The sequence below is a fragment of the Ailuropoda melanoleuca genome, chromosome 16 (assembly GCF_002007445.2).
Source record: "Ailuropoda melanoleuca isolate Jingjing chromosome 16, ASM200744v2, whole genome shotgun sequence".
Classification (NCBI taxonomy): Eukaryota; Metazoa; Chordata; class Mammalia; order Carnivora; family Ursidae; genus Ailuropoda; species Ailuropoda melanoleuca.
Window position 1 is genome coordinate 83,415,376 of NC_048233.1, and position 14,044 is coordinate 83,429,419.

General features: G+C 53.3%; 1 protein-coding gene across 1 annotated transcript in view; it reads left to right on the top strand.

Moving 5' to 3' along the window:
- The window catches only part of SLC22A11 (solute carrier family 22 member 11), a 19,707-nt gene extending 8,603 nt beyond the window's left edge, over positions 1-11,104 (top strand). Inside the window, exons 2-9 of the mRNA XM_034644834.1 lie at positions 480-702; positions 802-970; positions 2,455-2,578; positions 3,323-3,438; positions 5,748-5,962; positions 7,017-7,125; positions 7,528-7,734; positions 9,426-11,104. Of these exons, the coding sequence (XP_034500725.1) occupies positions 480-702; positions 802-970; positions 2,455-2,578; positions 3,323-3,438; positions 5,748-5,962; positions 7,017-7,125; positions 7,528-7,734; positions 9,426-9,489 (1,227 nt within the window). The 3' untranslated portion in view covers positions 9,490-11,104. The remainder of the gene's footprint in view (positions 1-479; positions 703-801; positions 971-2,454; positions 2,579-3,322; positions 3,439-5,747; positions 5,963-7,016; positions 7,126-7,527; positions 7,735-9,425) is intronic.
- The last annotated feature ends 2,940 nt before the right edge of the window (positions 11,105-14,044 follow it).

Below are 14,044 nucleotides of genomic sequence, written 5' to 3' on the forward strand. Positions count from 1 at the left end.
AAAATCTTAAAAAAAAAAAAAAAATAAATAAATTCCAGTTAGTTAACATGTATTGTAACATGAGTTTCAGGTGTGCAATACAGTGATTCAACCAAAACCCATTCTTTTTTTTTTTTTTTAAGATTTTATTTATTTATTTGAGAGAGAGAGAGAATGAGAGAGAGAGAGAGCACAAGCCAGGGAGAGAGGCAGTGGGAGAGGGAGAGGAGAAGCAGGCTCCCCACTGAGCAGTAAGCTCGAAGTGGGACTCGATCCATGACCCGAGCTGAAGGCAGACGCTTGACCAACTGAGCCACCCAGGCGCCCCAGCCAAAGCCCTTTCTTGACCCTGAGGTGACGCTGGCCCTGAGATGAAGGCGTCTGCCATTTTTGTAACAAGCACACGCGGAGCATGCTGCTAGGAGATCCGGGGTGCAGGCGCAGTCTGCACCGGGTGCCCCAGCAGGCGCCCCACCCTCGAACCCTCCTTTCCCTTGAAGCACCTGCCTCCAGGCCCAGGTCCCCAGGGCCCCTCTCCAGGCCCCAGCGGTGCTTGTCTCCAACACAGGTTCGGGCGGAAGCCGTCACTGAGCTGGTGCTGCCTGCAGGTGGCCTTGGCCAACACCGGCACCACCTTTGCTTCCAATTTCCTCATCTACTGTGGCCTCCGGTTCCTGAGTGCTTTCGGAGTGGCCGGCATCATCATGACCCCCGTGACGCTCAGTGAGTCCTTCCTCCGGCTGGACCTGCCATGGTGGGGGGCGGGGGATGGAGCCCTAGGCCCCCGTCGGCCCTTACCTGCCTGCCTGCATCGCCTTTCAGTGGTGGAGTGGACCACAACCCGCAGGAGGGCCGTCGCCATCACAATGCTGGGGTGCTCCTACAGCCTGGGCCAGATGGTCCTGGGGGCCTTGGCTTTCACCCTCCGGGACTGGCGAACCCTCCAGCTGGCCGTGTCGATGCCCTTCTTTGCCATCTTCCTGATATCCTGGTCGGTACAGTGTGGGGCCTTTGCCCTTGGGGAGGATGTCACTCACTAGGAGGGAGACTTGGAGGGCCAGGGTGCCCCTCACCCCCACCGCCCTGGCTCGCCGTGGATCCCGAGACGCTGAGAGCCATGGAGGGCAATGATGTGTGCAGAGCCCCTGCCGAGGAGAGACATCTCAGGGGGTTCAGAGTTCCGGCGGGGGGGCGCATTTTAGCCAGAGGTCTGAGGCTCCTTCTGGCCCCCGGGCCTTCCCCTCCCTGGCACCAGCTGCCCCCACCTGCCAGCCCCATTCCTTCACATCACTTGCCCACCCGCCCGCGGGCCCCTGAGTCAGTGAGGATTGGCGTAAAGATACGAAAAGATACCATTATCACGATTTTTCGGGGTGCTGCAACACTCCCCGAGGTCTGGAAACACGTGCTTGGGTGAGGGACCAGGAAACAGACACAAATTCATAATCCTGTAAGTTCTCTCTTGTCTGTGAACCGGGGTTGGGTAGACCTGAGCCCTGTAAGTCTACTGCGGGGTATAGAGAGTAGCAAGGACCCATTCATTCCTTCTCAAGTATTTACTGCCCCCTGTTTTGGTTCATGGGGACACGTCAGCATATAAAACAGATCAGAAGCCACTGACCACGCGAGTTTTATCGACAGCAACAGGATCAGTAAGTGAGGAGGAAGACATCCCGTAATCACACTTACCAGGCCCCTCCTAGTCCCCCTGGTTGGGTGCGTCCCAGGTGCTGTTGGTCATACCGGACGTGTATTCACTTCTTCCGACGAGGAAGATGGTATGGTGACCACCATTTTCAGATGAGGGACTGAGGCCCAGAGAGGTTTAGTGACTTGCCCCCGGCCACAAAGCCACTAAGTGCCAGAGGCACTTGAACCTAGGCAAGCTGGCTCTTTGAACCACTACGCCAGAGGGCTTCCGGACTCCGGACTTCTAGCTTCTCTGCAAACAGGGCTAAGCCCCGCCAGGCTGGGAAAACGCCAGTCCTTTCACCCAGGAGATGCCTCTCCCTGCCATCTGCTCTGAGGCCTTGAAGAAGGAGGTTACTTTTACAAAACCACTCAGTTCTGGCTGGGGATGTGTTTAGTGTGTGTGTGTGTGTGTGTGTGTGTGTGTGTGTGTGTGTGTGTTAAACTCAGCATGACGTGAGCTGTCACAGAAATGGGCTCAGCATCCCCGTAGGCCCAGGCAGCCCGTGCACTGGCCGTGCGTGAGCCCCTGGCCGCCGGGAAGCCAGATGGGGTGGCATGGGGGAAAGAGGGCGGCCAGGCACTGGGACTCAGCTTTACTCTGGAGCCGTGGGGCCTGCCAGTCTCCCAGCCTGGCACCAGCAGCGCAGAGGGGAGGGCAGCTGCCATCTCTCTCCCACTGCTGCTGGGGGAGCGGCTGCCCACATCCCCTTCCTGACCTGGCGAGGAGGGCCCAGGATGCGGGAAGAGCACAGAGGCCCAGGCAAGCCTCTGCTTCTGTAACAGGTGGCTGCCGGAGTCTGCCCGATGGCTGATTATTGTGGGCAAACCAGACCAAGCCCTTCAGGAGCTCAGAAAGGTGGCCAGGATCAACGGCCACAAGCAAGCCACAAAGTCACTGACCGTCGAGGTGAGATGCCCCTGTTTGTGACCCAGAATGTGAGACGTGGCAGGGAGAGGACAGCCACTGATGTCTTATCACCAACTTCACCGCTACCCACTCCAATAACAGCAGCGACAACCCCCCAGCTCGCTTATCAGCAGCCTCCATCCACATGCATTATGTACTCACCTCACAGGGCTTCTTGGTGTGTTTGGGGGAACCTTGATGTGCTTCTCTGAAGGTGATTATTTCAAGGAAGTAGGTATGGGAGGATGTGCAGTAAAAGCAAAGCACAGCCTGGGGGTGGGAGGACCAGGGAAGGCTTCCAGGAGGAGGTGAGCCGAGCACAGGGCAGGCGGGGCCCAGAGGGGCAGGACGAGTCTGGGTGGGCACTTGGGCGCAGTAGGGAGCCAGTGTGGCTGGAGTGGGAGGCGCACCGTGACGCCAGCCATGAGGAACAAGAAGGGGTCAGGCTTTGTGTAGGAACTGCCAAGAGCAGCCTACAGCCCGCAGCTCAGAGAGCCAGGGCTGGGACACAAGACTGGTTCTCGGCTCAGAGTAGGGGGGCCAGGTCTGCAGAAGGGAGCTCTGTCAGGGGGCCAGAGACAGATCTTTCTTTCCGTCTCCATCCCCGCCCCCACCCCAAGGCTCTCCAGCTTCCAGAAGCCAAGGCAGAGCTCCTCCCATCACTCTGCCCACCTGGACACCATTCCCTAGCATGGGGGCGGGGTGGACCCGATGCCCCCCCTACTGTGCCTGTTCTCCCCGCAGGTGCTCCTGACCAGCATGGAGGAGGAGGTGGCCGCCGCGCAGGCCCGCCGGTCGCTGCTGGACCTGTTTCTCGTGCCCAAGCTCCGCTGGAGAAGCTGCTCCATGTTCCTGGTGAGGTGCGTCGCCGCCGTGCTCGTCCCTCCCAGAGCCGGGGCTGGGGCGGGGGGCAGGCGGTGTCGGTGCGGCCGCCCGATGGGGTGGGATCCGTGGAGGCCTGCGGCCAGGGCCCAGGGCCTGGGGCGATGTAAGAATTCACCCAAGACAGAACAAAAGACCTAGAAGTTTATTGAGTACACTGCGAGGGAGCAGCGGGCAGGAGAGCAGAGGAGACTGTCTGCCAGGAGGCGGTGGGGGAGGGGGCTGTAGTTAAGGGGGAGGAGGAGCAGGTGGGGGGAACATGTGGAACATTCCTTTTTTGGTACCTGTGCCCAGGTGTAAGCAGCTGATTGGGCAGCGAGGGCTTCTGGCTGTTTTGAGGTGGGCCGCTGACGGGCCTGTTCGCAGTCAGCCTGGGGGTCGCAGTGGGCCCTTCTATCTTACTCCGCCCGTCCACTGCTCAAGTTTGTTGCCTAAACGCCCCCTCTCCTGTGTCCGGGTTGGGGGTGGGGAACAGCTCCTGCAGGGCCTCAGGAAGCCCATTTCTGGCCCGGACAGGCAGCTCCCCCAGGAGGCAGGAGTCCCAGCGACACCGGGGAGGGGCTGTGGGGGGTCTGGCAGGTAGCCAGCTGGAGGGCAGGGACAGGGGGCACTGAAGCCCTGGCTGGAGGTGGAGCCTATGTCCCTAGAGCTGGGGGACCAGCAAGGGCTGGAGAGGGCCACTGCCCCACTTACCCCAAGTTCATTTACACACCCGGCGGGGCAGGTAACTTGCCCAAGACGACAGAACGGGCCTTTGAAGCTTGTCTGAGCTGCCTCCTTGCCCACCAGGCCCCACCTTGAGCAAGGACTCGCCGGCAGGCCCCGCCTTGGCGCCCACGGGCACCTGGGGGCAGCAGAAGTCCCCTTAATAAAACAGATTCAGTTCCAGTGACTTGCAGGGGCGCACTGAGAAGTGAGGGTGAGGTTTGATGGAGACTTGATCTTGAAATAAAACTGAAGATTAGGAAAACATTTATTTTATGCTATATTTAACCACATATGGGTTCCAATGGCAAATATTTGCTACGTCTTAGAGAATGGATCAAATACTTTTTTCTCTTTTTTTTCCTGGCAAATGAGAAGGAGTGCCTGGTGCCAGGAATGTCCGGGAACTTTCCTTCAAAACCTTCACCGCTGCCTCAGTGCCCCCAGGGGCTGCTCGGCCTCCTTTGTTATTCAAATCACAGGCTGGGAAGCGCCTTACTTTGTGGGGGGTCTTGGCTTCCAGCGTCAGCTGCTTGGAGCCAGAGCTGAGCGCCCCCCCCCCCACGGGGCTTCCCCAGACTTCGGGGAAACACTGGGGACTGCAGCTTTAGTCTGCAGCGGGTGACAGCTGCGGCCCAAGGGAGTGTCGGTGAAGCAGGGATGGGGACGGATTTGAAAAGCGGTAGGGAATAATTCCACATCGTGGCCACTGCTGGGTCCAAACTTGATCTCCAAATTGCAGAAATCCAGCCACTGTCAGTTCAGCTTCGGCTACGCAGAAGCCCGGGTGGTCTGTCCCGTGTCCACTCCCTACCCCTCTGCCCCCCTCACCCTCCGGCCAGCAGACTTGGGGCGGAGGTCAGTAAACAGGAAGTTCATTGGCCAGGGCTCTTGGGATCCCTTCCCGTGGCCCCCAGATGGGGAGGCTAGGGGAGGGGAGCGGAGGGGAGAGCAAGGGAGCGGTCCCAGTGGCAGTCACAGCAAGGCCCCCCGCAAGCCCACGGAGGGCTCAAGGAGCTGGGGTGGCCCTTCTGAGCCGTCCCTCTGCCCTGTGTCATAGGATGCTCTCCCCGGCTGAGAGGCGGCACTCCCAGAGGCTGGGAAAATAAGAATTTCCCTCCTGAAAGAACACAGGCCACCTCCTACTACTCGAAATCCTATCTTTCAAGATAAAGAAACGGGCATCCGGGAAGGGGCAGAGACTGGCCCAGGTTCAGGGCTAGTACAGCTGGGGCCAGGTCATGGTTCTAGGCCACAATTGGAAGCAAAGCCAGAGAGGGCTAGGGCCATACCTGAGGCACAGCTTGACGCACACAGCCCAGAGAGTTAAGTGTCCCCGCTGGCTGGTGGCTGGCTGGTGGCCGGGAAGCCTGAGAAGTGACTGCTAAAGCCGAATGAATGAAACCTGCCCTTTCTCTCCTGGGCCAGCCCCATTCTAGAGAGACATGTCGGCATCCGACAGACAGGCTCTTCAGGGTCCGGTAGTGACGTGTTCAGGACAGCCTGTGCCATCTGGGGACAGCCCAGGCGTGTGCCCTCTCCTCTGTGGGGCAGGGATCCCATCTCTGGCTTTGCCCTGCAGCTTCTCCCAAATGGTCTCCTACTATGGGCTGGTCATGGACTTGCAGAACCTGGGGAGCGACATCTTCCTCCTCCAGGTCCTCTTCGGAGCTGTGGACTTACTGGGCCGGGCCACCACCACTTTCTTGTTCAGCTTCTTGGGCCACCGCATGACCCTGGCCAGCTTCCAGACCATGGCTGGCCTCTCCATCCTGGCCAACGTACTGGTCCCACAAGGTGAGGCCAAGGCAGCATGGAGGGGTGGCCTGAGTGGGCTGAGCGGCTGACAGCCTGGGGCACTGGCTTCCCTGCCGCCCCCCACCGCTGTGCCTCCTGGGGTCCTTCGCCTCCCCTGCCCCCTACCCCAGCACCCCTGCAGCCCTGTGTGCAGGCTGTGTCCAAGCCTACACTTGCCACTTCAGCTCAGGCATCCAATCCCCCCACTGCCCCCCCTTCCCCTGAGGTGACTGAGTTTCAGAGAGGTGAAGCTGGGTGCCACAGGTCACTCAGCGAGCCAGGGACAGGGCCAGGGCTGGGACCAGACTTTAAGCCCAAGGCTGGTCCTAAGGTGGGAGGAGGGGCTGGGGAAGCTGCTAGAGGCTTTAGTTTGCTTGAAGTAAGGCAGGAACGTGAAGCCTAGGGCGCTGGGGTGGTTTTCTTCTCCCTTGTTAAAGAAGCAAGAGGCATTTGTGTGCAGATTGCTGGTGAGGGCCCTCGTCTTTCTGAATGAGGCTTTAATACCCCCCAAACCCTATCGAGTCTCCATTTATGGCTCAAGGCGGGGAGGCTGGTGGAGATCTGGGCTGAGAGCAAAGCCAGGAGGGAGGCAGAGGGCCGACCTCGCAAACAAGCAGCTTGGAGAAAACTTGCAAAGACCAGGGTGACAGTTTCTGAGACTCATTACAACCTGTGGGAGGGAAAGCTGGGGCGGGGCTTCCTAGCCATGGAGGGCCATGAGAAGGACGTGTCATGATCCCCTCCTTCACGGGAGGAAGCACAGCCCGGCCCCAAAGAGCCTTGGCGCGCTGACACCATAGGGAGCAGGCCCTGAGAGCCACCCTCAGCTGCCCAGCTAGCCCGTCCCAGACCTGGCTGGGCTCTGGCCCTGCCCTCCTGCCCCCGCAGGCCACCGACTGTGATGTCATGCTGCACCCGTATCCCCATCAGCCCTGGGCAGCCTGGCACTGAGTCAGCACCGTGGGGCACCCAGGGGCCGTCAAGGAAGCCCTGCGCTCTGGGCTGCCTGGGGACCCCTTGGGCAGACCCCATGTCACCCTCTTCCTCTGTCCAGATTTGCCAACCCTGCGTCTGGTCTTCGCTGTGCTGGGAAAGGGATGCTTTGGCATAAGCCTAACCTCTATCTCTGTCTACAAGCCTGAACTCTACCCGACTGCACTGCGGTAGGCTGGGCGGCACGCTGCACCCGGGAGGGGCGGCCAGACCCAGGGCGCGCGAGAAAGGGACATCCCTGGGAAAGCCAGCGGGGAGGGCAGAGAGGGGCTGGGCATCCAGGAACATGCAGCAGACCAGGGAGAATGGGGTGGGTCCTAGAGAGTCCATGAAGGACCCTGGATTGGGTGTTCTCAGGAAGCAGAGGCCCCCTCTGGGTGGGAAAATCTCGGTGGGCTCCATGGAGGAGGTAGCGTTAGGAGAGACTTCGAGGAGTGCCGCTCCTTCAACCCAGCTCTCCCTCCCCTGGCACATCCCGGCCCAGCCAAATGCCTCCCCCACCCACCCAGGAAAGTCCCCTTCTTGAAAGCGGCAGCAGTGACAAGGGTCTGGGCCCTCGCCTCCACCCACAGGATGACAGCAGATGGTTTCCTGCAGTCGGCAGGTCGTCTGGGGGCTGTGACAGGCCCCCTAATCAGGATGACTCGCCAGGCCGCACCCCTGCTGGCCCCCATCTCCTACGGTGTTATCCCCATGGCTTCCAGCCTCATTCTCCTGCTCTTCCTCCCGGAGACCCAGGGACTCCCCCTTCCTGACACCATCCAGGACCTGGAGAACCAGTGAGTGATCCCTGGCCACCCTGGGAGTAGGGCTGGGCTTCTGGGAGGAAGCTGGGCAGGGCTGCAGACGTGGGGGCAGCCTCCCCACAGCCCCGGGACAGGAGAGCCCGAGGGTGAGGGAGATGTGCCAGATGAAGAGGCCGGAGCTTGCTGGGCTTGTCATCGAGATGACACCAGCAGCTTGGGGTGCCGAGAGCTGACCGCATTCACAGTGCCTCGGGACAGTGACCCAGCAGGCATCAGGGCTTGCGTCGGAAACCACGTAATCATTGCAACAGCACTGCCAAGAAGAGCCTATTTCCTTCGCTGTTTACCAGAGGCTCAGAGAGATGAAGGGATGATTCGAGGTCTCACAGGTAGAAAGCGATCATCCCCTAGGCAGGGAAATGCAAAGGCTGTGAGCCTGGTTCTGCAGCCAGACTGCCTGGGACTGAAGCCCTACTCCCCGGACACGCACTGACCTCTCTGACCAAACTCACCCAAGAGGATGGAGCCAGCCCTGACCGCCCTAGTTCCACCTTCCCCAAGGGATCCCAGGTCCAGACAGATCAACGGCTCAGTTCTGGAACACAACATGCTCCCCTCACGCCATCCTTTGAGAGAACAGAAATGAGGGAACATTCCTCAAGTTTATTATTTTTTTAAATTTTTTTAGTTTTTATGTATTTATTTATTTTTTTAAGAGATTTTATTTATTTATTTGACAGAGAGAGAGACAGCCAGCGAGAGAGGGAACACAGGCAGGGGGAGTGGGAGAGGGAGAAGCAGGCTCATAGAGGAAGAGCCTGATGTGGGGCTCGATCCCAGGACTCCGGGATCACGCCCTGAGCCGAAGGCAGATGCCTAACGACCGCGCCACCCAGGCGCCCCTCTCAAGTTTATTTTACGGCCCGAGAATCACCACGATGCTTCTGCTTCCTTATTTGTAAAATGAGCGTTAAAACAAAACAAAACAAAACCGTTTCGCGCTCCAAGAACTGTTTTCGAGTTGAAGTTGTTATATGAAAGCACTGAGAACAGTGCCTGGCCCACAGCACGGGCCCCAGGAGTGTGGCTGCTGTGTCCTGGGTAAGAGTGGTCCTGGGGCAGCAACAGGCTGAGCAAGGACCAAGGTCACGCTGATGGACGCGGGCACCTGGGTGGCTCAGTCGGTCAAACGTCCCGCTCTTGACTTCGGCTCCAGTTATGATCTCAGGGTCCTGGGATCGAGCCCCGCATCGGGCTCCACGTCCAGCGGGCAGTCTGCTTATTCCTCTCCCTCTGCTCCCCCTCACTCTCTCTCTCAAATAAAAATAAATAAATAAAATCTTTAAAAGGATAGTAATACTGACAGCTGGTGCTCAGAGGGCCCTTCCTGCCTCAATAGAACATCTTATTTAATCCAAACAACAACCCCACAGAGGCTATTATGTTCAATTTCACTGCCAAGGAAATGAAGACACAGAGAGGTCATGTAACTTGCCTAAGGACACTCAGCTAAGAAGCAGGGAAGCTGGGAGTTAACTTACTCTTTCACTTTTTTGAGCATCTACTATGTTTCAGGCACTGTCTTATCCTTTGGGGACACAGCAGAAAATCAAACCCTACTTTCGTGGAGTTTACATGCTCCTAAGACTTGACCCCCAGTTCTGCCCTCTGAGCCCTTCAGCCGTCTCACCACAAACCATCGCCCTGTCTTTTGATTATTCTAGGAAATCAGCGGCAGCCAAGGGCAAGCGGCGAGAGGTGGTCATTACAGAGAGTACCTGGTTCTAGCAGTTCCGCCTGCGTGGAGCCCCTCTGGCTGGAGATCCCCACGAAGGGAATTGCTTCCTCTCCAGTGGAGGGAGGAGGCAATCTGGAGAACCCTGAGGGTCTGGTGTGGCCGGCGCCGGGTGGCTGGGCTGAGGGGCAGCATTGAGGCTGAAGGTTGCTTTCCCACTCACTTCTGTTCCCCCCACCTCAGCCCTGCAGAGCCTGGCCCGTTGACAAGATGGGTTCCGTGCCCTCCCCGCCGGGCTCCCATCTTCACACCTTCACTCAAAACTCCTGACTCACTTCACTGAACCGGAAGCTGTGGGTTTCTCACCTCCGAGCTACCAGAGTGGATCCTAGGACAAAAAGCGAAGGATCTGGATAGACCTGAGTCCCAACCCCTCCCCCACCATTTGCAGAGTTCTCATCTGTAAAATGGAAATAATGGCGGAACCTACCTCCCGAGGAAGGGGGAGGGGACGGCAGGGTTAACAGATCCTAGCACAGACCAGAGTCCAGCAAACAGAAGCTGCTGACGGAGCTGCCAGCTATGGTGTTCAGCTTGCGCTCTGCCCAAGGCTCCGGCGGAGGAGGCCTGAAATGGGGGGGATGAAATCCAGCCCAGGCTGCGCGGGCACAGAGGGGATTTGTGCTCATCGCCTCCTACTTACCCATTGGGGAGGGAGAGCTTCCCGCCCGTGGTTATGCAGCAGTCCATTACTTACAGATACTCACAGCCCAGGGTGCACCACGCACCCTGCAGGACACGTGGGGCTGCACGCGGGAACCACGGGAACCACCGAAGGCTGTGGGAGCGGGCTTTGTAGCTCCAAGAGGGCAGAGTGACCCCCAGTTCCTGAGGGAGGATGTGATTGGTGTGTCAGAGGAATGCCACCCATTGACGGGGAACTGAAGCCCCCTGCTCAGGAATAACAGGAATGGCCCCTGGTTGCTTGACAAGAAGTGTTGTTTGCTACGGGACCTGACCCACAAGAGCAGGTGGGGCAGGACTTGCAGTTTAGCCATTCGAGACCCTCCTGCTTTCCCTATGTGTCAAGGCAACATATCATATTGGGCCTTAATTTGAGGCCTTCCATCACAGGGGCACCCTTTGGTTGTTTGTCTGTCTCAAGGGGTCACCTTTGCCTGATTCACACAAAGACCCTCCCTGTGCTGGCAGCAGCCCATGCTGCTAAAACTGTGGGCTCATTGAGGCTGACCACCTACTTCAGAGGTAAGAAAACCAAAGCTCAGAGAGGTGGAATGACATGCCTGGAGTCACATGGCTGAGCCCTGGCCAGGCCGCTGGCTCTTTCCAGCACACCAGACTCCTCGCCCTCACCTCTAGCCCTCCAGGCCTGACATCAGCAGCCCTGTCACAGAGTTACTTCCACACCCTTCCCTGGAGACCCAGACCCTTTAGACAACGGCCTACTCTCCTTGGATGACTCGGAAGCCTCAAGCTGCAGGTTTCCCCATCCCAGGTATCCCCATTTCCCTCTGTCAAATCCGATGCACAACAGGCCTATCAAACACAATTCAAATCAAATCCCCTATCTGCTTAAAACTCTCTGGAAGCTCATGGTAAAGACCATGCTTCCCCCACCAACAAGCTTCCATGGGTCTCTAGCCTTGCTTCACATGTAATAAATGTTTATAAATTCAAATCATATAAAGTATGTTCTTGAATCCTCACAGAGAGATATTAGAAATCAGTAGCAAAGAGATCTCTAGAAAACTCCTTCACACTAAACAACACACTTCTAAATAACCCCTGGGCCAAAGAAGCCATCACAAAGGAAATTAGAAAATATTTTGAATAATGAAAATTTTAAAAAATGACATATCAAAATTTGTGGGATGAAGCTAGTGAAGTGATTCAAGGAAAATTTATATCATTAAGTGATTACATTAGAAAGGAAGAAAGTCTCAAATCCAATATCTCAGTTTTCACTTTTAGAAATCAGAAAAAAAAGAGGCAATTTAAACTAAAGTAAGTAAAAGAAAGGAAATAATAAACAGAAATCAGAAAAATAGAAAATAATCAAGAAAATCAATGAAACCTGAGGCTGGTTCTTTGAGAAATCAATAAAATTTACAAATCTCTAGATGTATACTGATCAGGAAAAAAAAATGAAAAGACACACATTGCCAATACCAGGAGTAAAAGAAGAAGCATCACTACCAATCCTACAGACATTAAAATGATAAGGAAATATGAGCAACATTTTACCAACAACTTTGACAACTTAGATGAAATTAACAAATTTCCTGAAGGATATGAACTAGCAAATCTTGCTTAAGAAGAAATAATATAATAGCCCTATATCTGTGAAAGAAATTGAGGTTGTGGTTTGAAACCTTCCCACAGAGGAAATTCCAGACCCACATGGCTTCACTGGTGAACCCTGCCAAACAAGTAAGCAAAAAAAAAAAAAAAAATAGTAACAATTATGCCCAAAATATTCCAGAAGATTGAAAAAGAGAGAAGACTTTCTGGCTCATTTTTTGAGGCCAGCATCACCCTGATTCTAAAGTCAGAAAAAGATATAACAAGAAAGAGATAAATCAATATCTTTTACAAACACAGACACAAAAATTCTTTCTTTTTAAAGATTTAATTTATTTATGTGACAGACAGCCAGCGAGAGAGGGAACACAACAGGTGGAGTGGGAGAGAAAGAAGCAGGCTCCCAGCGGAGGAGCCCGATGTGGGACTCGATCCCGGAATGCCAGGATCACACCCTGAGCCAAAGGCAGACGCTTAATGACTGCGCTACCCAGGTGCCCCAGACACAAAAATTCTTAACAAACACTTAGAAAATTAAATGCAACATTATGCTAAGAAGGGCAATGCATCATGACCGAGTGGACTTTATCCCAGGAATGCAAAGTTGGTTTAACATTCAAAAATCAAGGTTAACAAACTAAATTATTAGCAAACTATAGAGGAAAAACCATATGATCATCTCAATAAATACAGAAAGTGCATTTGACAATATTCAATATCCATTCCTGATAAACAACATTCAGCAAATTAGGAAAATTGGTGAATTTCCTCAACCTGACAAAGGATGTCTATGAAAAGCCTACAGGTAACATCATACTTAATGGCAAAAGACTGAATGCTTTCCTGTCAAGATCAGGACTGAAGCTAGGATGTCCACTCTTACCACTTCTGTTCAATATTGGTTCTAGTTAGTGCAATAAGGAAAGAAAAAATAAATAAAAGACATCTAGACAAGAAAGGAAGACATAAAACTATGTTTAATTTGCAGTTGACAAAATTGTAGAAAATCCTAAGAAATCTACAAAAATGTTACTAGAACAAATAAATGAGTTTAGCAAGGTTACAGGAGACAAAGTCAAGATACAAAAATCTCTTGTATTTCTACATACTTGTAGCAATCAGAAACGAAATGTTTAACAAAATGCCATTTAACAACAGCATGGAAAAATGTGATACTAGGGATAAACCCAACTGAAGAAAGATAAGATCTATAAACAGAAAAGTACAAAACTTTGTGGAGGGGAATTAAAGAAGACCTAAATAAATAGAGAAATATACCATATTCATGGATCAGAAGAGTCAATATCATCAAGTTGTCAATTCTCCATAAATTAATCTATAGATTCAATGCAATTCCAGTCAAATGCCAGCAGATTTTTTTTTTCAGTATAAATTGACAAGCTCATCCTAAGGTTTATATGAACATGCAAGGGACCTAGATGAGTCAAATTGATTTTGAAAAAGAAAAGCAAAGTTGGGTAACTTTTATTTGATATGATAGAATCAAGAGTTCAGAAATAGAGTAATGCCTATATGGTTGCTTGATTTTCAACCAAGGTGCCAAATCAATTAAATAGAGAAAGGACAATCTTTTCAGCAAATGATGCTGGAATAATTAGTCATATAAAAGAAGGAAAAAAGAGAAAAGAAAGAAAAGAAGAAAGAAAGAAAGAAAGAAAGAAAGAAAGAAAGAAAGAAAGAAAGAAAAAAGAAAAGAAAGAAAAGAAAAGAAAAGAAAGAAAGAGGGGCGCCTGGGTGGCACAGTGGTTGGGGCGTCTGCCTTCGGCTCAGGGCGTGATCCCGGCGTTCTGGGATCGAGCCCCATATCAGGCTCTTCTGCTATGAGCCTGCTTCTTCCTCTCCAACTCCCCCTGCTTGTGTTCCTCTCTCGCTGGCTGTCTCTATCTCTGTCAAATAAATAAATAAAATCAAGAAAGAAAAGAAAGAAAGAAAGAAAAGAAGGAAGGAAGGAAGAGAGGGAGGAAGTAAGGAAAGACAGAAGAAAGGTGAAAGGGGGAAAAAAAAGCTCAACCTTAACTCACACCATATACAAAAATTAACTCTAAATGTATCGTAGACCAATAAGACCTAAATTATAAAACCTTTAGAGGAAAACAACCTGGGCATGGCAAAAATTTCTTAAATAGGACGCAAGAATATGAGCTTATTACAAAGGAAAAAACAACATATCAGACTTTATGAAACCTAAAAACATTTGTTTTCCAAAAGACACTGTTGCAAAAACAAAAAGGCAAGCCACACACTTGGAGGAAATATTTGAAAAAT